General features: G+C 47.0%; 1 protein-coding gene across 1 annotated transcript in view; it reads right to left on the reverse strand.

The window, feature by feature from the left end:
* Positions 1–23,867, reverse strand: part of KIAA0930 (KIAA0930 ortholog) — an 84,590-nt gene extending 60,723 nt beyond the window's left edge. The window contains exon 1 of the mRNA XM_054173846.1: positions 23,430–23,867. Within this exon, the coding sequence (XP_054029821.1) occupies positions 23,430–23,574 (145 nt within the window). The 5' untranslated portion in view covers positions 23,575–23,867. The remainder of the gene's footprint in view (positions 1–23,429) is intronic.
* Positions 23,868–25,165: the final 1,298 nt, after the last annotated feature.

A 25,165-nucleotide genomic window follows, 5' to 3' on the forward strand; every position in this document is an offset into this window, starting at 1 on the left:
AAAACGAAGCACTAAACAATCTGCTTAAAACCTGCTGAGGTTCCCGCTGGAGCTCGCCTACTTGGCGGCACGTCCGGCTCAGGACCAGGGACAGCGGCCCCTGCCCCGCGGCGCCGGGGAGAGCTCCCTGGGCAAGGAAGCAGGTCCGGCTCCTCCCAACACTGAAAAGACACACACACACACACACACACACACACACACACACACACACACCCCGGCCAGGAAAACTTCCAAATGCCTCGTGCTCAACTGAGAAGGGCCCACATGGAACACCCTGAGCTCAATGTGGCATCCTTAAGTGTATCACAAAGCATGAAAGAGATGTCCATTTTCAACAGTAACATCAGCAGTTTCTATCCCCACACGCTGATGATTTTAACTCACACAGGTTAACTCAATCAATAGCTGTACCAAATCTAGTTACGAAGGATGCTACACATAACCTTGCCTTAACATTTTACAGGCCTTTTGAAGTAAAAATGCACATTGGAAACTGTTTTAGCCCCAAATCCGAAACACAGCAGCATGCAGACTGCTACAAAGTTAACTCCACCCAAGGCAGGCCCAGCACACCAGCCTAACCTGCTGAGATGACCCATGTGATATCTAGGCCAGAGACCTGCAGTATCAGCACAAGCTGTGGCAAGCCAGGCTGGAGGAAGGTCCTCCCAAGACACCAGAGGAGACCCACTGGTCCACCCAAGTGCTCAGGAGGCCCCCACTTCCAGTGAGTGCCCAAAGCAGACAACCTGCACGTGTGAGGGTGACTCTGGTCCAGAAACACAGGACAGCCCACCCTAAGAGTGGCAGGACCACCCCAGTCACCAATGGGACCCAGTGAGAGAGCACTCCTCTCCTTCTTCCTGCCCCTGCAGCACCAAGGCAAGGACAAAGCTTCAACTCACCTTTACACACCACAGAATCCATCTGGAAAAACAAACCCAAAGCACCCAACAAGCCCAAACTGCCTAAAAGCTAGCCCTGCCTTACCAGTCAAGAGACAAGGGAAAGACCTGCCTGGTGGCACCCCCTTTCCTCTGTGTCATCCACAAGCAGTCCCCACCTTGGTCTCTGTGCCACATATCAGACAAGTGCATAAAGCAAACCTGGTGAGAGATGTGGTAAAGCAGCATTGCATTCCCCTCCCAAAAAACATCACGTTGAGTTTTGCAACAGAGCTGTCCTTGCGCTGCCATCCTCCATCAAGCCCCTTCATCTCTTTTAGAAACATTTCTGGATTTTGCTACAGGCCTTTGGAAAAGCCCTTGCAAATGACTGGGGGACCATGACAACCAGCCTGGCTGCTCAAGCACAACACGGGGCTCTTCTGCAGGCTCCACAGGAGAACTACCAACAGCTCAGCCACCACAGATCCTGCTTCTCCCCATGCCCTTCCTGAAACAGCTACAGGCAAGGAGACAGGAACACCAAAATCCTTTGCCCAGTTGCCTTCCCATATTCAAGCATTACACCAGGATTTTGTGGAAACATGTCTTTATAATGAGAAGCTTGGCTACAGAACTGAATTACCAAAATCACATAATGAATGACAAGGATAGCTGGTGCTAATCTAACACATACACACAGAGTTCCTAATAAATGTAATTACAGTATTTCTGTAACACATTTTGGTTCTTTCTTTCTGCCTCCTAATTAGCCACTGGCAAGCAGGAAGAGGAGTGCAGACACAATGAGTGCCAAGACATCCGAGCATGGCTTTTCCATGAAGCTGCTTTCATCTGACTCAGGACTGCATTAGCAGAAAGGAGACATTTAGGCTGTTGATTCACTAGTTATTTCTGATCTATTCACAGTACCAGTAATGATCTACCAAATACAGAGGACTTCTGGCAGGCAGACTTTGGCCTGTTTTGGAAACTGGTGGGCAGAGTCCTGTGGGAGGCAGTCCTGAGGGGCCAAGGAGTCCAAGAAGGCTGGACACTGTTCAAGAGGCAACTCTTAAAGATGCAGGAACCCATGTGCTGAAAGACGAGCCAGCAGGGAGGAAGGCCAAGATCCTACTGAAAATGTTAGCATTCCAGAAAAAAAATACCTCAAATCAAAAGCCACCAGAAGAGGTTTGTCTCTGCCTGCCACTGACTCTTGGTTTGAGTAAGTCACTTAGCAGTCCTGCTTGACTCTATTCCATCTGCAAGGATGGGGCAGTATTTCTATCACATCATGGAGACAGCTCATAAAAAAAAGAACCCTCCAAAGATCTCATTTGCAGTTGAAGAAAAGGGGGCTTTAAGTTACTCTAAAATGCTCTTGGGTTTGCAGCTACTGCCTAAGAAGTAGCATAAACATAGATGAACCTAAGAGCATCTTTCCTACAAAGGAAAGGTACCGAAGATTTGTTTAGACACTGGTTAACAACTTAATTGTCATCAACTGTCTAGAACTACCACTTTGGGTATGTTGACAAGACACCACAAAATTGCAGTTTAAACTCCTTGCAAATGAGCTCCACGCCAGTTGCTTGATCTGCCTTGGTTAATTAAACAGTGACACAGAAGAGCTCACTTATCTCATATTAGCTGCTTGGAATTAACACTGGAGTATTATTCTGCAGCACAATTCCTTTCATTAGGTTTAAACAGTCGAAGTTATACATCCAGTAACTCCCCAGAGTTACTAAAAGAACGACATGGAAATAGCACAAAGCAGCTACATTCAGAAAACTGAGATCCACAAGCAATGAAATGAAAGAAAACATACTTCAAAATCCCTCTGTATTGGGCCATTACACAGTGAAATGCTATTCAGGTGCATTCCTGATGAGGAAATCCCTTCAAGAATATTTTCCTTTCAACTCCAAGGAATACAAGACCAGCACACTGGAACTGCAAGAGTAAAGACCAAAGGCTGTTCATCCCAGTATGAGGCCTTAACCAGTAGGCAACGCAAAAGGAGAGGGAGGAGCAGACGACAAAAGCAGGGGTACGTTACCTTTCTCCTCATCATCCTCACAGCCAGGTCAGTGACCTTCTCTGCCAGAGACCTGCACAGGGGGCAGCTCCCACTGGGTCTCTGTTTTACTCACCTGTTCATGTTCTCCTTGGACCCATACAACCTATTTTACAACTGACAAACATCTGTGACCACGAGCCCCACCCTTTCTGCTACGCGTTGTGCGTTTGGGGTTTGATTTTTGCCGGACCTACCAATGTACAATTTTCTGCAGTGGCTTTCTTCCCAGAAGACACAGAGAGCAATTACTACCTACACACTGCATTCACACCACCCACCTTACGAGTCCTTGTCGCACACAAGACCTGAAACAGCCTTTTTCTAAGTTGAGAAGCCCTAGCCTAACAGCCAAACGTTCCCTGTATAGAACTCACCCCCACAGCACCTCTGCTGCCCCTCTTTGAACCTTTTCAAGTCTGCAAGACGAGCATGCACCATGGAATCGTGTTGTATCAACACATTGATTCCTTCCCTTCCCTCATAACTTCTAACAGCTGACTTCCCCTGCTGCTGCTCCTGTTTTTGCTGTGCTTTTCTGCAGAGCTACAGGCTGGGGTCAGAGTGGCTGGAGAGCAGTCAGGTGGAAAGGGACCTGGGGGTGCTGGTTGATGGTAGGCTGAACATGAGCCTGCAGTGTGCCCAGGCAGCCAGGAGGGCCAATGGCATCCTGGCTTGCATCAGGAACAGTGTGGCCAGCAGGAGCAGGGAGGTCATTCTGCCCCTGTACACTGCACTGGTTAGGCCACACCTTGAGTCCTGTGTCTAGTTCTGGGCCCCTCAGTTTAGGAAGGAGGTTGACTTGCTGGAACGAGTCCAGAGAAGGGCAACAAGGTTGGTGAGGGGCTTGGAGCACAAGCCCTATGAGGAGAGATTGAGGGAGATGGGGTTGCTTAGTCTGGAGAAGAGGAGACTCAGGGGTGACCTTATTGCTCTCTACAACTACCTGAAGGGGGGTTGTAGTGAGGCGGAGGTTGGTCTCTTCTCCCAGGCAACCAGTACCAGAACAAGAAGACACAGTCTCAGGCTGCGTCAGGGGAGGTTTAGGCTGGAGGTTAGGAGGAAGTTTTACACAGAGAGAGTGATTGCCCACTGGAATGGGCTGCCTGAGGAGGTGGTGGGGTCGCCGACGCTGGGGGTGTTCAGGGCGAGGCTTGACAGGATGCTTGGTTGCATGGTTTAGTTGATTGGGTGGTGTTGGATGATAGGTTGGACATGATGATCTTGAAGGTCTCTTCCAACCTGGTTAATTCTATTCTATTCTATTCTATTCTCCACTGACCCTGCTGGTTAAAACAGCCTAAGGTAATTGAGCATCCATCAAACTCCCTGTCTCAACCACAGTGCTTTTTGTGTTACTTTCCCTCCCGACCTGTCAGGGCAGGGAGGGTTTGATCGTGAGAGCAGGATGTCTTAAGTCAGGACACATACAGGTACCACGTCTTACCTACGTCCTCAAATACTTTCTGAAGTATTTCTGGCCACCTTAGAAAACTTCAATTTCTAAAACACTTTTCACTCCTGCTTTCCAAACTTTGCATACCACCTGCCAGTTTGATTACCTTTATCATGTTTGGTTCACTTTGTTTTTCTTCCACTGAAAGGAACACAGAGTGACTTTTGTACAGGTTCAGCAACAGTTCATGTGTTATTTAAACCAACTCCTCAAAACACTTTTATGGAAGTCATACACACACCTTGAGTCCTGTGTCCAGTTCTGGGCCCCTCAGTTTAGGAGGGATGTTGACTTGCTGGAAAGTGTCCAGAGAAGGGCAACAAAGTTGGTGAGGGGTTTGGAACACAGCCCTGTGAGGAGAGGCTGAGGGAGCTGGGGTTGCTTAGCCTGGAGAAGAGGAGACTCAGGGGAGACCTTATTGCTGTCTGCAACTCCCTGAAGGGAGGTTGTAGCCAGGTGGGGGTTGGTCTCGTCTCCCAGGCAACCAGCACCAGAACAAGAGGACACAGTCTGAAGCTGTGCCAGGGGAGGTTTAGGCTGGATGAAGGAAGAAGTTCTTCACAGAAAGAGAGATTGGCCATTGGAATGTGCTGCCCAGGGAGGTGGTGGAGTCACTGTCATTGGAGGTGTTTAGGAGGAGACTTGATGGGGTGCTTGGTGCCGTGGGTTAGTTGATTACATGGTGTTGGATGATGGGTTGGATGCGATGATCTCGGAGGTCTCTTCCAACCTGGTCTATTCTATTCTATTTTGTTCTATTCTGTTCTATTCTCTATATAAGCCCCCAACGAAACAGTAACAAAACACCCCACCCCAAACACATAGATGCAAAATCACCAGATAAAAAAGCAATCATCAGACAAACAAACCAACCCACCCAAAACAAAACCAAAAAACACAGAAACACACCCCCCCCCCAAGTCTCACTGCTTGGACCCTGGGCCTTGTGATTTTTGTCTTTTACTTCCCTTAGGTTGGTTTTGTTACTTAAAAGGGGAAGGTTGGGGCGACCTTACTTTCTCTCATACACCTTTGTTTCAATTTTCCATTTCCACTTGTTCTTTTCCTAATACAGAAGACTGCTGCATATCATCATGGATGAGACTACAAGCACAACCTCATCCAGAGGAAAAAAAAATGTACCACAGTTTTGAAGCTGTCTCCACTGTCAGCCTTCTCTCTTCCATTAGCATATGTGCTGTGGAAACCCTCATTTTACCAAACATCGAATCAGAATCCACAGGACTTTAAAACATCAACCACTGTGCACCATCTACAGACCCCCACGTTGAAACAGTGGAATTCACGTTCATTCATAATTAGCAACATATTCTCCAAGACAGGGCAATTCCAGATGGTAGATTTAGAGAGACAATGAAACATCTTACGTCAATACCAAACTGAGACAGCCTCTTAAGGGACTCTGCCAGTTTCCTCTAAGTATCTGATGACAGCAAGGGTGTCATGGTAGGGCCAAACCCCAGGACAAACCCAGACAGACACTAAGATGTCTAGACATGGTCCCCTTCTCTCCCCTCCTTCCTGTCGAAAGCCAGAGTGACGTGGGAAAAGGAACAAAGGGGACAGGGCCATACATGTCTGGTAAACAACCTTGTATCTATGGTAAGGGCAGGTGTTCTGGCCACAGCCTGGCAGAACCCCTTCCCATTGGGGAACTGTGTGCTGGTTTCATGTCTTATTGGTCTAATCAATCTCAGGCAAGATTTATACACAGGCTGATTTCTAGTTGCCTGTGCCTTGCTGAAGCCTTGGGTGCTTGGACCCGCTCGGACCTCGTCTGGCTTAAAACTGCCTCGAGTTGCCCGGTGCAGCAGCTGGGATATAAATGCGAGAACACACACTGCAAGCCATGAGAGGAGCCACGAGCTTAGGAGTCAGAGCCACACCTGCTTCCCCTTGTGACCAGGATTTTGCCGTGCCTCGATTCACCCAGGACAGAGCAAGCGCCCAGCACGAGAAGCATCGTGAACAGCCCGCCGTCTGCTGAAGCCAGACCAGCCATCGACAACCGCGTGACTTCCTGCCGGCAACCTGCCGTGCCTGGCACATGAGAGCACCCCAAAGCCTCTAATACACAGCAGCAGCACTCCCTACCTGGGTACAACCATCTGTGAGTAATTAATTAACTGCCTCTTTGGCATTAACTGATCTTGTCAAGTCTCCCCCAACACTGTGGTCGAGCACCATTTTGCTCCCAGGGTATTCCCTTTCTGTTAGTTCCTCCAACGTGGCCAGGTGGCCAAGAAGGCCAATGGCATCCTGGCCTCCATCAAGAATAGTGTGACAAGCAGGAGCAGGGAAGTCATTGTGCCCTGCACACAGCACTGGTTAGGCCACTCCTTGAGTCCTGTGTCCAGTTCTGGGCCCCTCAGCTTAAGAAGGACATTGAGACACTTGAACATGTCCAGAGAAGGGCAACGAGGCTGGGGAGAGGCCTTGAGCACAGCCCTGTGAGGAGAGGCTGAGGGAGCTGGGGTTGTTTAGCCTGGAGAAGAGGAGGCTCAGGGGAGACCTTATTGCTGTCTACAACTACCTGAAGGGAGGTTGTAACCAGGAGGGGGTTGGTCTCTTCTCCCACACAACCAGCACCAGAACAAGAAGACAGAGTCTCAAGCTGTGCCAGGGGAACTTTAGACTGGAGGTGAGGAGAAAGTTCCTCACAGAGAGAGTCGTTCCCCATTGGGATGTGCTGCCCAGGGAGGTGGTGGAGTCACCATCCCTGGAGGTGTTCAAGAGGGGATTGGATGTGGCACTTGAAGCCATGGTTTAGTAGTCATGAGGTGTTGGGTGACAGGTTGGACTTGATGATCTTTGAGGTCTTTTCCAACCTTATTGATTCTATGATTCTATTCTATGACCTTTAGGGAACAGAAATAAACTCATTTTCATCCAATAGTCACCAGCTACATTTCTGTATTTCAGCACATGGTAGTTCAACTCCTCAGAAGCTGCATCCCAACCTTGCTAAGACCCATGTGCAATTCCATGAGGAACTGAAGCATCACTTCTACTGAACAAATTAAATCTGTGGGATAACACCAGAGGACTCAGCTAGCTATGCATTTCACCAAACAAACTTATGTTGAAAGTTTCTGAGTTTCCTAGCTGACATAAATGTGGGAATGTACTGCAGTGTAACCATCCTCCCTTAACAGAGGCAACCTTGATTATTCCACTGGGTGACTGCATTTAAACCTAATGGAAGAGGGACAAATGGTTATGTATTCACTACTGCTGCTTCCAGGACCAGCCAGCAATGGTCCCAAACTATTCAAGACTGAAATCCAATCTGTAAAGATCACTTGGTAACTTCGGAAGCATGCTGGCACTGCTGGAGTGCAGAAACTTGTCTGCCTTTTCAACCATACATACACAGACTATTTTTGTTCTCTGCCAAAGCAATCAGTCTCAAAGACTGCTAGTCCTCTAAATTTGTGACACCCAGTGGCCCTGTTTTCACACTTAATACTGTCACACTGTCAAAGCACTATCTAAAAGAGTCTCATGGTAGATCAGGTAAAACCAGCAAACCTCATTTTGGAGGAATTTTAGGCTTACAAAACTCCTTATAGTGGGGTTGTTACTGAAGTTTTCATGTATGTACCTCCCCCAGGATCATATCTTTGCTACAGGCTGCTAGTTAGCATCACACTGCCAAGGCAGAAGGTGTAGTGGTTTAAGCCTTAACTGGGAGTTAAGAGCTCAGATGGGGGCAAGGCTGAGAATCTCTCCCCCGCTCCCCTCTCCTCCCTCCCAACAGAGAGAGGGGAAAAAAAAGGAAAGGAGCAAATCCACCAAGCAATAATTTGGAGTCGGCTTGGGAGTAGAGAGGTGAAGAGTTTTCTTTAAACAAAATGTATATATACAAAACCAGTCTCTCTCTGGAGAGGTGTGGAGGCAGCAGGGAGGAGAATCAGGCCTGACCTGGCAGAGGAGCAGCAGGGCAGCCGCAGTAGCTCTCATCCAGGAGAGGCAGGAGCCAAAAGGAGACCTAATAGCTGCAATGCCCTGCTTTTTATACCCTAGCTGGGCAGGGAAGGGGGAGTGGAACAGACTCAGTTTCCCAGGGGGGAAAACGCCCTGCAGGGAGGGCAAAGCACCCGCAAGCCCTCCCCCCTGTTTTCAGAATGGGCCTTAACCCACGACAGAAGGAAAGTGTAATTATTACAACAGCAGTCTGCAGGAAAGCAGAGCTCTTTCTCACACATGTCTACTACCACACACTGGTACTTTCCAAATACAGTTTCTTTGTTCTAAGGAGAAACAATGGCAGCAGCTTTCCAAGCGAGCGCTTGGCAGTTTCACGCTGGAAGTCATACTTCTCACTTGCTTTCTAGATGACAAACCCACCCACTTTTAGAAGCTGACAACCAACACTTTCACCTATCTTGTGGCCAAGACTTAAAAACAAAACACCAAACAAAAAAAAAGAACAAGAAAACCCCAAAGCCCAACAACAACAAAACCTCACAACTGTTTGACACTGCATCTCTCTCAACTGGGTGTCCAGCTTGACAGGAATACATAAGACTAGTCCACAGGAGAAGGTACTTACTAAAAAAACCAAGACCTTTAAAAATCTGCTTTGGGTTCCTTTCTAAAGTATTGAAGCTACAGCAAAGTGTTAGTTAATGATGTATCCAACAAACCAAATGTCTGTGCCAGAGCCATCGTATTTCAGAGTTAATTAGGCAAGACTCCCTTTAGCATTGCCATTATTATTAACATAAGGCTTTTAAGATAACAAATAGAACTGGCTAGCTAAAAATAAAACCACCCACTCACATACATCCTAGTGAAACCTCCTCTTACTGCAAAAGCAGGCTTCTCTCTTTAAACAAACCACATTCATACAAGGAAGGAAAAATGTTTCCTCTAAGAGCTTATCACTCCACTGTGAGACCACCAAAGGGCTAAGAAACCAGTCCAAGGTGGGCCTGTATGCACTGCATCTAGCTTGCAAAACTGTACATTTGGAGACCACTGATCCCCTTTTGTCACACATTGCATGTGTGAGGAAAGGCAGCATTCCTCAACAGTCCCAAGCCAAGCAGCAGATTCGAATTTAGTCCACAACAGAACAACTGAAAATGAGGGGGGGGAAAAAATAGCTCTTTGGGGAAACAGACATTACTGGTTACAAGAGACGGGGGAAAAGAAGAAAAAAAAAAAGAAAAGAAAAAGAAAGGGGTGGGGAAAGAAAAAAGGGTTTTCAGCAACATCATAGAATAGAATCATAGAATCAATGAGGCTGGAAAAGACCTCAGAGATCATCAAACCAACCTATCACCCAACAACTCTTGACTAACTAAAGCATGGCTTCAAGTGCCACGTCCAATCCCCTTTCAAACACCTCCAGGGATGGCGACTCCACCACCTCCCTGGGCAGCACATTCCAGTGACAAATTACTCTTTCTGGGAAGAACTTTTTTTCTGACCTCAATCCTAAACTTCCCCTGGCACAGCTTGAGACTGTGTCCTCTTGTTCAATGGCGAACTAAAGCCAGCAGCACTGTACTCCTTAAGAGTATCTACTCTAACACTAATATTTTGTTTAACAAGTAGAGGTTTAGCCTACCATTAACTGCTGAAAACATGCCAATCCTTTCCATTTGTAACCAGCATCACTACTCCACTTTCTCCTACAAAGACGAGTCTTAAATAGCTTCAAATCCCTGCAGAACTGTGGAGGACTTGCCCATGGGTGAACTTCAGTGAAGTGGCCCAAGGAATGAGATAATAGACTTAATATTTAGGAGGCCTTCTAGCTTTTTCCTTCCAGTCTGCCACATGACCACAGTTTGACACTTCTGCTCCGTTTCTCCTGCCCTCGCTCTTTAGGGCTCCCTCTCATCTACCACATGACCCTCAACCAGCCTCTCTCTTCAAACTTAAACACAGTTACAAAATGCAGTTTATAAAACCAGGAACAGTTACAACCTTTCTCTGTTGAGAAATCACTCCCTCTGCCTCATGACAGTTGAAAGGTCTCAAGGAGGAACACATGAGCTGAGAGAGAAAGATCTTACTTAGAAAATTCCTCAGCGAAAGCACAAGAAGGCAATGTATTTTTTTCTGTTTTTCCCCCACCACTGGGCTTACAAACAGCCTCCCCTGTGATTTTAATCACACAGTTTACCACCTTTTGATGATGCCACTTTACTTTGAAGTAAAGAATAAAAACCTTAATATTCTCCGACTCAAACCAAAGCACTAAAGCATAGATCTTACATTTGAAAAGACACACAACATTCCTGAATCACCTAAATCCCTGCAGCATCTCAGGTGCACCTTCACTGAAAGGTCCTTAACTGAAAGGAAAAAAAAGCTGCTCATGAAATACAACCCAGTATGAAGTGTGAGAAATCAGATGAAAGAACACAGCATGGTGAAATCTATGCTTGTACTATCAAAGAGGGTGAAATTAGTTCCCCTTTACTCACATAGAATCAGTAAGGTTGGAAAAGACCTCAGAGATCATCAAGTCCAACCTGTCACCCAAGACCTCAAGGCCTAGCAACAATTCATATGATACTTTGACTAAAGTTTAGTCATGCTTGCTATGAAAAACATGGGTCAGCCACTCAGATCTTCATTATTTAGGCAGAATTAAACTCCTCATTAAAAGCAAGTGGGGGAAAAAAAAAGGCAGTTAAGCATTCCTGTGGAGTATATAAAAAGCTGGAACATGAGTATTTAGGAAACCATTGGGCTTATATAGAGAATAGAATAGAGTAGAATAGAGTAGAGTAGAGTAGAGTAGAGTAGAGTAGAGTAGACCAGACCAGGTTGGAAGAGACCTTCAAGACCATCGTGTCCAACCTATCATCCAACACCACCTAATCAACTAAACCATGGCACCAAGCACCCTATCAAGTCTCCCCCTGAACACCTCCAGGGATGGTGACTCCACCACCTCCCTGGGCAGCACATTCCAATGGCAAATCACTCTCTCTCTGTAGAACTTCTTCCTAACCTCCAGCCTAAACCTCCCCTGGTGCAGCTTGAGACTGTGTGCTCTTGTTCTGGTGCTGGTTGCCTGGGAGAAGAGACCAACCCCCACCTGGCTACAACCTCCCTTTAGGGAGATGTAGGCAGCAATAAGGTCTGCCCTGAGTCTCCTTTTCTCCAGGCTAAGCAACCCCAGCTCCCTCAGCCTCTCCTCACAGGGCTGTGTTCCAAGCCGCTCCCCAGCTTTGTTGCCCTTCTCTGGACACATTCCAGCAACTCAACATCTTCACTGAGTTTGCTGCTTTGTTTCTGAAAGGATAAGATCAGGCAGTAACATAGTAGAAGTGACCCTTAGGACACAATGAACTCCTCCCCCTCAAGACTGACTGCTTAAATCACACCAAATACCTCCATTCTTATGGACGGATGAGTTTTATCAAAACAAAGTGTAACATGCTAGGCATTCAGGAGCTCATTATGCTCTGGAAAAGCTCAGGAACAAGTATCTAGTGAAACCTTTCACAGCTTTTAGCAGAATACCATAAATTCATTTTAAAACACTTCCCTCGCCTTTGATGATGTTTCAGCATCTCCAGGCAACTAAATTCTTCATAGTGCAGAGATAGCCCAAGCTTCACTGGCATTTGAATCCATTACTCAAGTTCCTGCTGATCAAGTGGAGCACTCTGAGAGTACAAGAACTCCCAAGTCACATTTTATGCAAACTTGATAGTTAATATGAGCGCAGAGATTGGAGATAAAGCTATCTGTGTCACTTCCAGGTAGAGATAATCGGTAAGTTCAACAAGGACAAGTGCAGAGTCCTGAACCTGGGGATGAATAACACCAGGCACCAGTACAGACTAGGGGCTGTCCTCCTGGAAAGCAGCTCCATGAAGAAAAACTTTGGAGTCCTAGTGGACAGCAAGTTCTCCATGGAACAGCAATGTGCCCTTGTGGTCAAAAGGGTCAATGGCATCCTGGGGTGCATAAGAAAAGGTTCTCCTCCCCCCTCTACTCTGCCCTGCTGAGACCACATCTGGAAGCAGTTTTGGGGTCCCCTGTTCAAAAGAGACAGAGTCCAATAGAGAGGATGACTGCAGGACTCGAACACCTCTCCTATGAAGAAAGACTAAGAGAGCTGGGGCTGAGGGGGAATCTTATCAACATCCATAAATATCTGATGGGTGGGTGTCGGCATGAAGGTGATGGTGTCTTTGCAGTGGTGGCCAGTGATAGGACAAGGAACAATGGGTACAAGCTAGAACCCAGGAGGTTCCACCTCAACACAAGGACACTTCTTTATGGTGAGGGTGATAGAGCATTGGAACAGGCTGCCCAGAGAGGTTGTGGAATCTCCTTCTCTGGACACTTTCAAAACCCACCTAGATGCACTCCTGTGCAGCCTGCCCCAGATGATCCTGCTATGACAGGGGTGTTGGACTTGATCTCTGGGGGTCACTTCTGACCCCTAACATTCTGTGATTGCACATCTATTTGGTCAAGGGAAACACCTCCACATGTTCAAAGGCTGAGTGCTGCCAGTTGTCCTACAGAAGACCCTACATGCTGCAGCCCCAATGGATCAATAAAGCAGCTGCAATGCCTAATGAGTATTTCCCCAAATTGCAGTTCCAGGCACAGAGGCAGCCTCTGGCAATTATTGACTATAGGATCTCTCTCCTCTGCGTGGTAGCTTACAAAAAGCTAGGTCACTATTGAGCTATAAAGATTTTCATAACACCAACAGTAACATCAAGACCAGGGACAGCTTCAGCCCAATTCAGTAAGCACAGCCTTACTGAAGGGGAGACACAGCAAGACAAAGCAATTTCCCACAAGGAAAGCCAGACACTGCAGAACAGATCAGGTGGCCTCAAGCACACTTCGAATGTTGAGTACACCTGTACACAGAAACACCCCAGAGTGCTTCAAAATTGGTCCTAACATGAAGGACTACTGATTGCCTGCCACATGCTATGCTTTCAGACAAATCCAGTTGCAAGAAAGAAAATAATGCAAAGAATATTTTGAAACACCAGATACAGCCTAAGTGCCAGCACCAGCAGCCACTTCCTCATTCTACAGTGGCAGAAAGGACAAGGTCCCAAAAGGAATCGCTCTTGATGTCACAGCGCACTGTCCACCTGCAAAACAACACATTCCACTCACAGGGATTTAACTGTGAGACCCTCGATGTAATATGTTGAAGGAACCCCCAGAGAAGGAGGTAAAGAGCATTGCTGTTTTCAGGGTTCAACTTCTACATAGCACACAGTCAGTGCTACACCACTGGCAAGACCAGGCAAGCCAAAATGACAGGAACTTCATTTTAAAGCCTTGTTTCTAAAACAGGACTGCAAACAACTCTATAAAAACCTTAGGTGTAGCATTCATGACTTGAACAGTAAGAATTTGGGGAGGGAGGTGGGAGTTAAAAAATTTACTCATGCCTGTTGCTGATCTGATTAACTTCAGTCAATACAACTGCTGTTGAAGTGTGCTCGGGCTACCATAATAGCTCTACTGGTGCAGTATGATGCTCTGTCTGGGGTTTCTCTGTCCTAACTGGTTTTTATTTCACACACAGAGACAAGAAATCAATAGATTCTTTGAGACAACATACACAAAAAAAGAACCCAACCTTGGTTCTCTCACAGTCATCCTGTTAAGCTCAAGGAACAGCAAACAGACTGTTGCACATTGTTTTGAATACTGACAGCAGTGAAGTAGCTTCACTATTCAGTGGGCTGCTGAGACCGTGAATTGATTTTGTACAGAATTTCTCCCTGCATCTTATCATTCACTTCACAGTAATACTTCCAGTGTCTGTGAGCTGCTACCCTGTTTTCAAGGAAAAGAAGTTGCAGCAATCATTACTAACTATTTAATTGCAGGGGGCTGTTTTTACCCCAAAACTAGTCAGAATGTAAAACATACTGGAGTTTTACTCCTGAAGAGTTTGCAGCCTCTGAGCTTTCTCTATTGATCAGCATCCTGAACACAGATGAGAGGGGAGACCAACATGCTTCATCCTTCAGGAAACAAAGCTTTCCATTTCTTTGGAAAGAATACAACCAGACACACTGTTAAATTCTTAGAAGATCCATTCTGAACTGCAAAGGTAAGCTGGTAAGCTGTATTTTAATTCCTAAGATAGACCTCTCATTCATCCCACAGTCCGAAAGCAAACCCAGGCTGGAACACCTCTCCTATGAAGACAGGCTGAGAGAGTTGGGGTTGTTCAGCCTGGAAAAGAGAAGGCTCCAAGGGAGACCCGAAAGGAGGCCTACAAGAAAAATGAGGAGGGACTGCATGTAGCAATAAGACAAGTCACAACAGTTTTAAACTGGAGAAGGGTAGATTTAGATTGGACATCAGGAAGAATGTGTGGTGGAACACTGGAACATATTGCCCTGGGAAGTGGTGGGCTCCCCACTGTTGGAGACATTCAAGGTCAGGCTTCAAGGGGCTCTAAGCAACCTGATCTCCTGATCCAGTGTGGCAGTGTGGCCCTTGCTTGGGGCCAGATGCCCACCAAAGCCACTCTATCACTCCCCTTCTCAGATGGGACAAGAGAGACAGGAAAGGTAACAAGAGGCTCATAAGTCAAGATAAGAGCAGTTTAATGAAGCAAAAGCAAAGGCCACACACGGAAGCAAGAGCAAACAAAAATATTATTCTCTGCTTCCCATCAGCAGACCATGACCTTGGGAAGAAGGGCTTTAATACACATAGCAGCTGCTCCAGAGGAAAAACACCATGAACAAATGCCCCCACACTTCCTTCTTTCACCTAGCTTTTATATCTGAGCTGATGTCATATGGTATGGAATATCCCTATGTCCAGTTTGGGTCAGCTGGCCTGGCTGTGCCCCCTCCCAAGATCTTGCCCACCCCTCAGCCTACTGTCAGGAGGGGGAATGTTGTAAAAGCACAGCCTTGGTGCTGTGCAAGCACTGCTCAGCAGTAGCCTAAACACTGTTGCATTAGCAACACCCTTCCAGCTACCACTACAAAAGATGCTATGGGGAGAACTAACTCCATCTTAGCCAAACCAAATACATCTGGTCAGTGAAGTCCCTCCTCACTGCAGGGGGCTTGGACTAGATGACCTCCAGAGGTCCCTTCCACCTCAATGAGTTCTATGATTTCATGATTCAAAATGGATTTGCACTAGTACCCTGTGAAAGGTTTAGAGAATAGACTGCTAAAACAACCAAACAGTTAACAGTATCAACTAGAACTACAGTATTTAACACATAAGAGACTGTTCCCTTTGTCAGGCTTCCGGGGGGACTAATTGCGAAAAAAAAAGCATCTGGATATAGAATAGAATAGAATAGAATAGAATAGAATAGAATAGAATAGAATAGAATAGAATAGAATAGAATAGAATAGAATAGAATAGAATTAACCAGGTTGGAAGAGATCTTCGAGATCATCATGTCCAACCTATCATCCAACACTACCCAATCAACTAAACCCTGCAACCAAGCATCCTGTCAAGCCTCGCCCTGAACACCCCCAGCGACGGCGACCCCACCACCTCCCCAGGCAGCCCATTCCAGTGGGCAATCACTCTCTCTGTGTAAAACTTCCTCCTAACCTCCAGCCTAAACCTCCCCTGACGCAGCCTGAGACTGTGTCCTCTTGTTCTGGTACTGCTTGCCTGGGAGAAGAGACCAACCTCTGCCTCACTACAACCCCCCTTCAGGTAGTTGTAGAGAGCAATAAGGTCACTCCTGAGTCTCCTCCTCTCCAGGCTAAGCAACCCCAGCTCCCTCAGTCTCTCCTCATAGGTCTTGTGCTCCAAGCCCCTCACCAACTTTGTTGCCCTTCTCTGGACACGCTCCAGCAAGTCAACCTCCTTCCTAAACTGAGGGGCCCAGAACTGGACACAGGACTCGAGGTGCGGCCTAACCAGTGCAGTGTACAGGGGCAGAATGACCTCCCTGCTCCTGCTGGCCACACTGTTCCTGATGCAGGCCAGGATGCCATTGGCCCTCCTGGCTGCCTGGGCACACTGCAGCTGCTGCAAGCATCCAAAAATTAACAGCAGCATGCCTTGTTTTAAAAGCTAAACTGCTCATCTAGTTGGGGCTACTGTGTTCTGACAGGTATTTTGTGGGAGAGTTTCTTATTTGTTTGGGTTTGGTTTTGGGGTTTCCTTACTTCAGCATCTCCACTCTGATTCTTATAATATGAAGATGCACCACTTGGGCATGACATGAAAAATCTCATAATGCTTCATCTCCATTAAAAAGACAGAATAAACTAATAACCCAACTGCTAAAAAAAAAAAAAAAAGAAAGAGTAAATTTACCAATAAAACCACCCCACAGCACAAACAAACCCAACCACCCCACCCCATGCCCCTCCACCCCCCCAGCCACCACAACCACCACCACCAACCCAACCCGCATTATATGACTGAGCTGGGATGCTGTCTGTCAAGCTCCTGACAGAAGCTAATCTTCTGTCAAATTAAGAATCCCCTGGCACACTGGTGTGTAATGGAAAGCCTGACAGGCCATTAGTGACAACAGCATGAGCAAGGTTGTAATAAGCAACAAAAATGGAATTTTAAATAAACCACCATATAACACACACACACAAACCCCCCAACAACCTGGAGGGCTGCAGCCCTGCAGTTTACCCCAGACTGCTATTCTCCACACTTGAGCTTACACAGATATTCTTAAATATCCCATGCTTGATTGCAAAAGCACCAGGATGGGATCCTACAGCACAAGACCTCAATGCTCCTTCTGATACTTGTTATTTTCTCTTCAGTCTTAATATTAAAGATCATCATTTGCCTCTTTCTATAATGCTTCACAATCCTAATCTCAACAGCACAAGGCGTCCCAGTGCCAGATTCCTATTTGTCCCTGTCTCAGTCCCCACCATCACAGCACAGAAACACACCACAGCAAAACCACAGCCTCTCTTGTGCCCTGTGACACCAACAGGAAGAAACCTCATCAACAAAAAGCATGCCACCTAGCACAGCCCTGTCAGAAAGCAAATTTCCCAGCAGCCACCTTCAACTGCTTTGTTCTTACTGATGCATTGCAGCAAGAGACATACCTTAAAAATTGGCAGTGCATCCTGGCTTTAAAATTACCTGCTCCAGCCCTGATACAAGCATCCAAAATTACCCTCTCTCAGACTTGCCTGATGTCCTTTGGAGTACAAACAGTACTCTTCACAACAAGTGTCCCAGCCCACCACCACAAGCTCCTATCTTCCACCCTGTCTTCCACAGCATGGCCAGCCCTGCTCCTTGTCCCTGGGCCCTGCTGGGGTAGGAATCAAGACAGAACCTTTGCAGGACCTGCCAAGCACATAGCTCTCCCCATCAGTCCTGCACACAGGGCTGCTGGACAAGCAGAAGCATGTCCTCATCCCATGACCAAACCCACTGGCTCTCAGAATTTACTTCAGCTGTGGTTTCTCGTATACCACTCTAGCCAAACACACAACTACACACGACACATCTATGTGCATGCTTGATTTCAGAAATTTCTCTCAGACAGTTTTCTATGCCAGGCAAAAGGAAAGGAAAAGAAAAAAAAAAGAAAAGGAAGGGGGGAAAAGGGAAAGAAGGGGGGAAAAGGGAAAGAAGGGGGGAAAAGGGAAAGAAGGGGGGAAAAGTGAAAGAAGGGGGGAAAAGGGAAAGAAGGGGGGAAAAGGGAAAGAAGGGGGGAAAAGGGAAAGAAGGGGGGAAAAGGGAAAGAATGAAAATCACAACAAAATCCCAAAACAACAAGCAAAAAAACCCCACTACCAAAAATCCAACAATCACTGTAAAATCACCTTTGTCTTCTACCTCTGAAAAAGCAAATGAAACAAAACAATTACCCAACCACCCCCATCCCAACTCACACAACACCCATCTTCACACCAGAGTTTCTCTGCATCTTGCTCATCTTTCTCAAACATGAAGCTGAGGTTCAGTGCCCAAGGTGAGCTGGTTAAATTGCAGTGACTAACTCCAATTTAAATGAACTGCTCTGATCTTGTCTGATCTTGCTCTGCACTTCTACTTTCTAGAACTTTTCCTGAAAAGAAACACAGATTAGTCCTGAATGGAATACTGTGGGGATTATTTTTTGTTTTTACTGGGTAGGAAGCTTCTCTAGAGACTCTAATTATTATTTTAGTTGTAAGTTACTCGCATTAGTATCTTCTTTTTTTGCCTCCTCAGTATTTGACTACCCATTTTTTCTTGAACACTGCATATTTACTAGCTGATAAACACATTATAAATAGGACAAAAGAGCTTGTACAAATACTAAGCTACAAATAATAGAAAACATTGCCTTAAACTCAAATTAAATCCTCCTAAATATGTTGATTGAGCTAATTCCAGGAGGAGCTATGAATGAAAAAATATGTTTTCTTTCTGCATGTAAGTTGCTCTTGTCAAACCAGTTCTGTCCTGCAGTAAATTCTCAGGAGACACTTTCACCTACTCAGTGGCCATACTTTCTTCAAAGTTGCAGAAGCAAATATATCCTTCTTGAATATTAGAATTTAATTAAAAGTTATCACACTATGACAGAGTTAAGGCCTGAATCAAATACTTTCCCAAATTATTCATTTGTCTTTTTAATTCCTCATTTTAACCTCTTCTGCTTTCCAAAAATTCGTTCCACCAGTCTTCATCCTTCTACCCACATTTTCCTACTTGAGTCTTCATGTTTCCATTGTATTTTCACAGTACTGACATGCATGAGCAGTTACTGCATGCCAGGTCACCTTTCTTTCTCTCAGGAAAGCTAGAGACCTGTTTATTTCCAGGACTTATCATAATAATCACCCCACTGACTTTACTCACATGACAAGCCCTGAGGTGCACCGCCACACAAACAAGTCCAAGCAATCCTCAGACTTTGAAGATGAACATTCCTTCTTCTGCTGTCCCCATGCCAAGTTCACCCTCCTCTCATCAACACTCAGTCAAACATGAGAACACTTCCCCTACTAACAGGAACCCAAATGGAAGAAGCATTTCATCACTGGTATCAGGCCTCCTGCAGGGTCTACCCTCTCCACTGGCACCTGTGATCACCACCAGCACAGACCTTTACTGCCTGGTGACAGCAGTTTTCAGCTGCTTGTTCATTCCCAGTTTCCTGCAACCCACAAGGCAGCTACCTGTTTCTCACATCCCTTACAATTCCTCCACCCTTTCCCTGGCTAAGCATTCCCATGACCAATCAGGCCATGGGAAATTCCAGTATGCACAAAGTCACACCTCCATTCAAGCACACTCTGCTACCCTAAAGGCACAGAAGTTTGTTATTGGAGGACTGAAGGACGCAGGGAAATTAAGCATCTGACAAAATACCACAGTTGTTTCAGGTACAACCAAAAATAATATCCTCCCAGCTGAGGGTTCTGGCCCAAAAGGAAACTCCAGAGCCCTATGGACAGCCTGGCAAAGGAGACATACAGCAAGACTGTCATCCCCCCAGAAAAAGAATTATTTTGCCAGTGAAATACTCTCACAAACAGCATTTCAGAGTGAACTGTGTGTACGACACTAGTGCAATACTCTGCACTACTGTATGACACTAACATCCAGCCAAGACTTTGGAAAGGCATCACCCTTCCCTCTAAGCAGCTTGGTCAGGAGTCACTCATGAGTCACTATTCTGAAGCACAATCTCAGGTTTGCTCCATTTTCTACAGCGCACAAACAGGACAATACAGAAAATCCCATGCAAGGGGACAATACCTGTCCAAATGCTTGTGTGATAGCTTCCTTCCTCACCAAGCACTTCCTCCTCACCAAAAGCCAGTGTCAGCAAAAAAAGGGAAAAAAAGAGGGGGGGGGGAAAGAAAGAGGCTATTTTCTCCTTAGGCTGGGGAATGGGAGATCACTTAAAGGAAACACATAAAGGGAGAGACCCAGTAAGTCCCATTTTACTGTTGAGGGGTTACCACCAGTCAGTGAAAACCTAGAATTTAACATGATCAAAGTCTTTGCCAGCTTGATTTCAGGAGAACTCAGAAAAACCTCACAGGTTTACTCTACTGCCACAGCTAAGAACGACTGGCCATTACAAGAAAGAATGCTGCTAATATAACACCAGCTGTGGCCATATGCTTGTCCTGATGCCCAGCAGGGGATGTGCCACAGGCTGGATCACTGGGACGGTTTTGAGCAACATCACCCAGCTACAAAGAGCGTTAGCCACCTGAACCCATACAAGACCAGGATTACTTTCATCAGTACTGAACTCAAGGAAAAGCCTTTACATTTGCTGTGCTGCTAGTGTCCAACACACCCTGGAACAGCCCAGCCTATTTCAACTGCATTGCATCTGCTAGTGAAGTCCAGACATGTACAAATTTGAACCACAGGATTACAGCTGACAACCTTCTGATTCATATACAACCTGGTTTATTCTATGTATTCTATTCTATGTATTCTACATTAATTTTGTCAAACTAGAAATCTGAATAATCCTCTGAATAATAAATCCAAGAAAATATCAGCCTTGCTCAGTTACAGCTACACCTCTCATTCAGTATCAAGCTTATTAACAGGATGTTATCTGTATCACTTTCCCCTTCTCTCTGCCATGCCTTCACCACTCCAAAAGCTCAATGTTGTGGGTTGTTTTTTTTGATTAAGAGAGCTCCCCAGTAATAAATCACAGCACAGGGAAAAGGAGCACTCATTCACTGAGAAGAACAACGTTCCACGTCAGGTAACATTCAACACACAAGGAACTGAAGATCTTGGAAAACCCTTGAATATATGAAAGCAGAGACCTACAGCGCAGACAGTCTCTCCTAGGCATTAAGGAAGCTTCCTAGTATCTCCCTCCCAAACTTCAACAGTATTTATAAATTTTTTAAAGCTCAGCAAATGCTGTGACAATTTAAAGGTCCCTATGACAACCTGAGTTACTAATCTCAAATCCTGAGAGGGGTCCTACTTTGTGATTCTGCAATGGTTGGGGATTAGCAAGGGGAACACTGATGTTCAGCAACAGTGCTCAGAAACAGCCACCACAGAACAGAACTCTCTGCACACAGCCAGCCACGCTGTTCACAACCACTGCAGCTGAAGGCCCATCACGCACACCGCTGCCCAGGACACAGAAATCTATGGTACTTTTCCGTCTGCAAGACACAGCACTTGGGGGAAATGCTTGGCAAACCACAGCTAAATCAGAATCACGGAACGGTCCAGGCCAGAAGCAACCTCCAAAGGTCATCTAGTCTGATGTTCAGCTCTCTTCTCCAGATGGAAAATCTGAAGATACAAGGCACTCCTGTGGTGACATATAACCTATTTCCACACAGGTATAGACAGGCACAGCTCCACAACCCCTTTGTGCAACAGCCCCTCTGTGCAACAAGCTAAGCAGTCCTTCTGAGGTTTTCCTTTCAAGTCTTCACGTGGTGGAAAAGAGGTGCAATGCTGTCCTATTACCATGATGAGCTGATGTGGATATGTGCTGAAACACAAGTGGAAAGGAAGCATTGCTGTGTTCCTCTCAGTGACCAGAGTTTTTCCCGTTCCCTGTTTCTATTGTTACATTTCTATTCCTGCAACTCTTCATTTTCATCCAAACACAGTAAGGTCAAACATGCACTGACCACAGCTTTTCAATGGATGCACTCCCATAGGCATTTAGCTTTTGTGGAGGTTTTTTTTCTGGTTTTGTTTAGTTTCTTTGCCACAACACTTTTTTCTTTTTGTCACTGTAATTTTGTTTACACTACAGTAAAACACCGAGATCCAATTCCATTAGAAATAGGAAGCAGAAAGACTCATTTCTCTCTGTTTGCACAAACTTTCCTTATATAAAAGGTAAAAATAAAGAAAGGGAGAAAGGGTAAAAATCAACTGGGGGGCAAGACTACAGCAAGCGCTGGCAGGCAAACTGATGTATAAAGGTCAGACAGAGAACCAGGGAGGTTTCCCCATGCCAATCCACATCACAAAGCCAGTAAAATTCAAATCAAAATGCACTCTGAGTTTTATAAGTCTCTTAACTGGAGACTTTTGGAACCTTATAAATAAGGAAGAGCCATTAATAAAGGCCATGCAAGGAACAAGAAAAGTATTGCACATCGGTGTTCATAGTTTAGAGCCCTAATCCTGCAAGGACTTCTGGGCATTCATCAACTTAGTGCACAGGTTCATTCCAGAATATAAAAAAGTTTTGAATAAAGGAGAAATCATTCCTCACATCAGAAGCTCACACCTCTACTGTTGCAAATTAAAATTAATTCTTTCCATTCTTTGACTTAACCAGAAGAGCTTCCTGATGAAAAGGACTTGGCTTAAGGGAGCTGTTGTACCCTGCTGTTGCCTAAAGTCAACTGAATTTCAACTTCAAACTTCTATTTTGCAATGCATAGGCTATGCCAAAAGCTTAGAGATGTGTCATGTAAACAAGCAGACAGAAAACTAAATACTAAAAACATTAAGTGATGACCAAGAACCACAACCGTATGTGCTTATTAGACCATAGCAAGCAGCGTGAAGTCATTTACTCAGAGAAGGGAGGTTTCTGACTCAGAAGAGGAAAAAAAGACTACCGAGATGATTTGAGAGCCATACAATCGCACGTACTGCCAAGAGTAACCGAAAAATGTGTTCTGTTTGTATTCCAAAACACGTAATACATGGTTTATACTTTAAAAACCCCGTAAGGGTCTGATTTGCGTAGTGTCTTCTGACCATTTTTCTCCAAGGGCATTTCAGACAATGAAGCAGACAGCTGCTCCCTCCAGCTCTTGGGGACTTGGGAAGGAAGAAGGGCCCATCCCCACGACAACAGCACCGCCCGGCATCATACAACAGGTTTCCAGGCCACCACCATGGGCTGCACACGGAGAACCAAGAGACTGGCCCAGCTCGCAGTCGTCCAGGACACCCACTCCCGCCGGGGGCCGCCCGGCCCCGGGGGTGAGGGGGGAGGCCACGCTCGCCCGCCCGTTCCCGCCCCACACACCCCGCCCAGCCCAGGCTGGCGGGGAGGCCCCGGCCTCCGACTCACCGAGGCCGCTGATCTCTTGGCGGAGGCCGGCGCGGCTCCTCTCCTCCGCTATCGCCCGCAGCATCTGCTGCAGGGAGCGGTCCAGGTCGCCGTTGGCCTCCTCGTCCCTCGGCCCGGCGCGGCCACCGCTCCTGGCAGAGGCCATGCTGCCGCTGCCGGCGATGATCTCATGTCAGGCCGCCCCGCGGAGGCGGCCGCGGCACCCGGCGCTGCTGCTAACGCCGCCGCCCCCGCCGCCCACCACGGCTCTCCCGGGGGCCGCCCGGTAGCAACCGCAAGAAACCTTCCTGGTCCGGCTTCCTCCGGCTGGGCGAAGGGCACGACCCTCCCTGGTTCTCCCTCAGAAAGTTTCCCGGGCGCTGCCGGTAGCCCCCCGGGACGCCGCGATCCTCTCCATAAGCGCTACTCAACCGTGCTCCGCCGCTTCCTGCTACAGCAGCCGCGGGGGCGGCCCCGCCGGCTTCTGGCCCAGCCCCCGCTCCGCCTTCTGGGGCCGGGCCAGGAGCCGGCGGGGCCGCGCCCGCGGCGGCTGCTTTGCCGTCCCTGAACGGGATACCCGCGACTATGGCTTCTCGAACGCTACGCTAGGGAAAAATAACTTTTCCTACAGGAAGAACCAAGCACGTCATGGGACCTCAGAGACATTACGCCCGGATCATCAAATCCAGCCGTCAACCCAACACGACCATGCCCACTAAACCATAGAATCTATGGCTTGACTTGGAAGGGATCTTAACGATTATCGAGTTCCAAACTCCCTGCCATGGGCAGGGACACCATCCACTAGACCAGGTTGCTCAAAGCCTCTCCCAGCCTGGTCTTAAACACCTCCAGGGATGAGGAGTCCACAGTTTCTCTGGGCAACTCATTCCAGTGTCTCACTACACCGGTCTTGTTGTAGTGAGAACCCAAGACTGAAACCAGTATTTGAGGTGTGGCTTCACCAGTGCTGAGTACAGGGGCACGATCACTTCGCTACTCCTGCTGGCCATACTATTCCTGATACAAGCCAGGATGCTGTTGGCCTTCTTGTCCTCGCAGAGCCAGAGAGATTCCCTGCCTGTTACAACGACGCTGACATTAAGTAATGAAGAGCTTGACAGAGCCTTGGGCGGGGCTGCCCATCCTGAGCCAGAGTGGCTCCTCCCTTTGTCCAGCCCTCCTGCCTTTTAGAGCTTCACCCACAGAGGATAGACACATGGCACGCTTCTGCCCTCAGCCACACAGGCAGAGAGATTCCCCACCTTCTACAAGGGCGCTGACACCAAGTTACGTAATCAAGAGCCTGGAAGAGCCTTGGGCAGGGTTTGCCCATGTTGAGCAAGGGTGGCTGCTTAGCCACTTGGATCCCCACAAGTCCATGGGACCAGATGGGATCCATCCCAGGGTGCTGAGAGAGCTGGCAGATGTGCTTGCCAAGCCGCTCTCCATCATTTTTCAGCAGTCCTGGCTCACTGGAGACATCCCAGAGGACTGGAAGCTGGCCAACGTGGTGCCCATCCACAAGAAGGGCCGGTTGGATGAGCCAGGGAATTGTAGACCTGTCAGCCTGAGCTCAGTGCCAGGCAAGATTATGGAACAGGTCATCTTGAGTGCAGTCACACAGAACTTGGAGGATGGCCAAGGGATCAGGCCCAGCCAGCATGGGTTTAGGAAGGGCAGGTCCTGCCTGACCAACCTGATCTCCTTCTATGATCAGGTGACTGCCTGGTGGATGCAGGGCAGGCTGTGGATGT

This window comes from Dryobates pubescens, chromosome 27, assembly GCF_014839835.1.
Source record: "Dryobates pubescens isolate bDryPub1 chromosome 27, bDryPub1.pri, whole genome shotgun sequence".
NCBI classification, from domain to species: Eukaryota; Metazoa; Chordata; class Aves; order Piciformes; family Picidae; genus Dryobates; species Dryobates pubescens.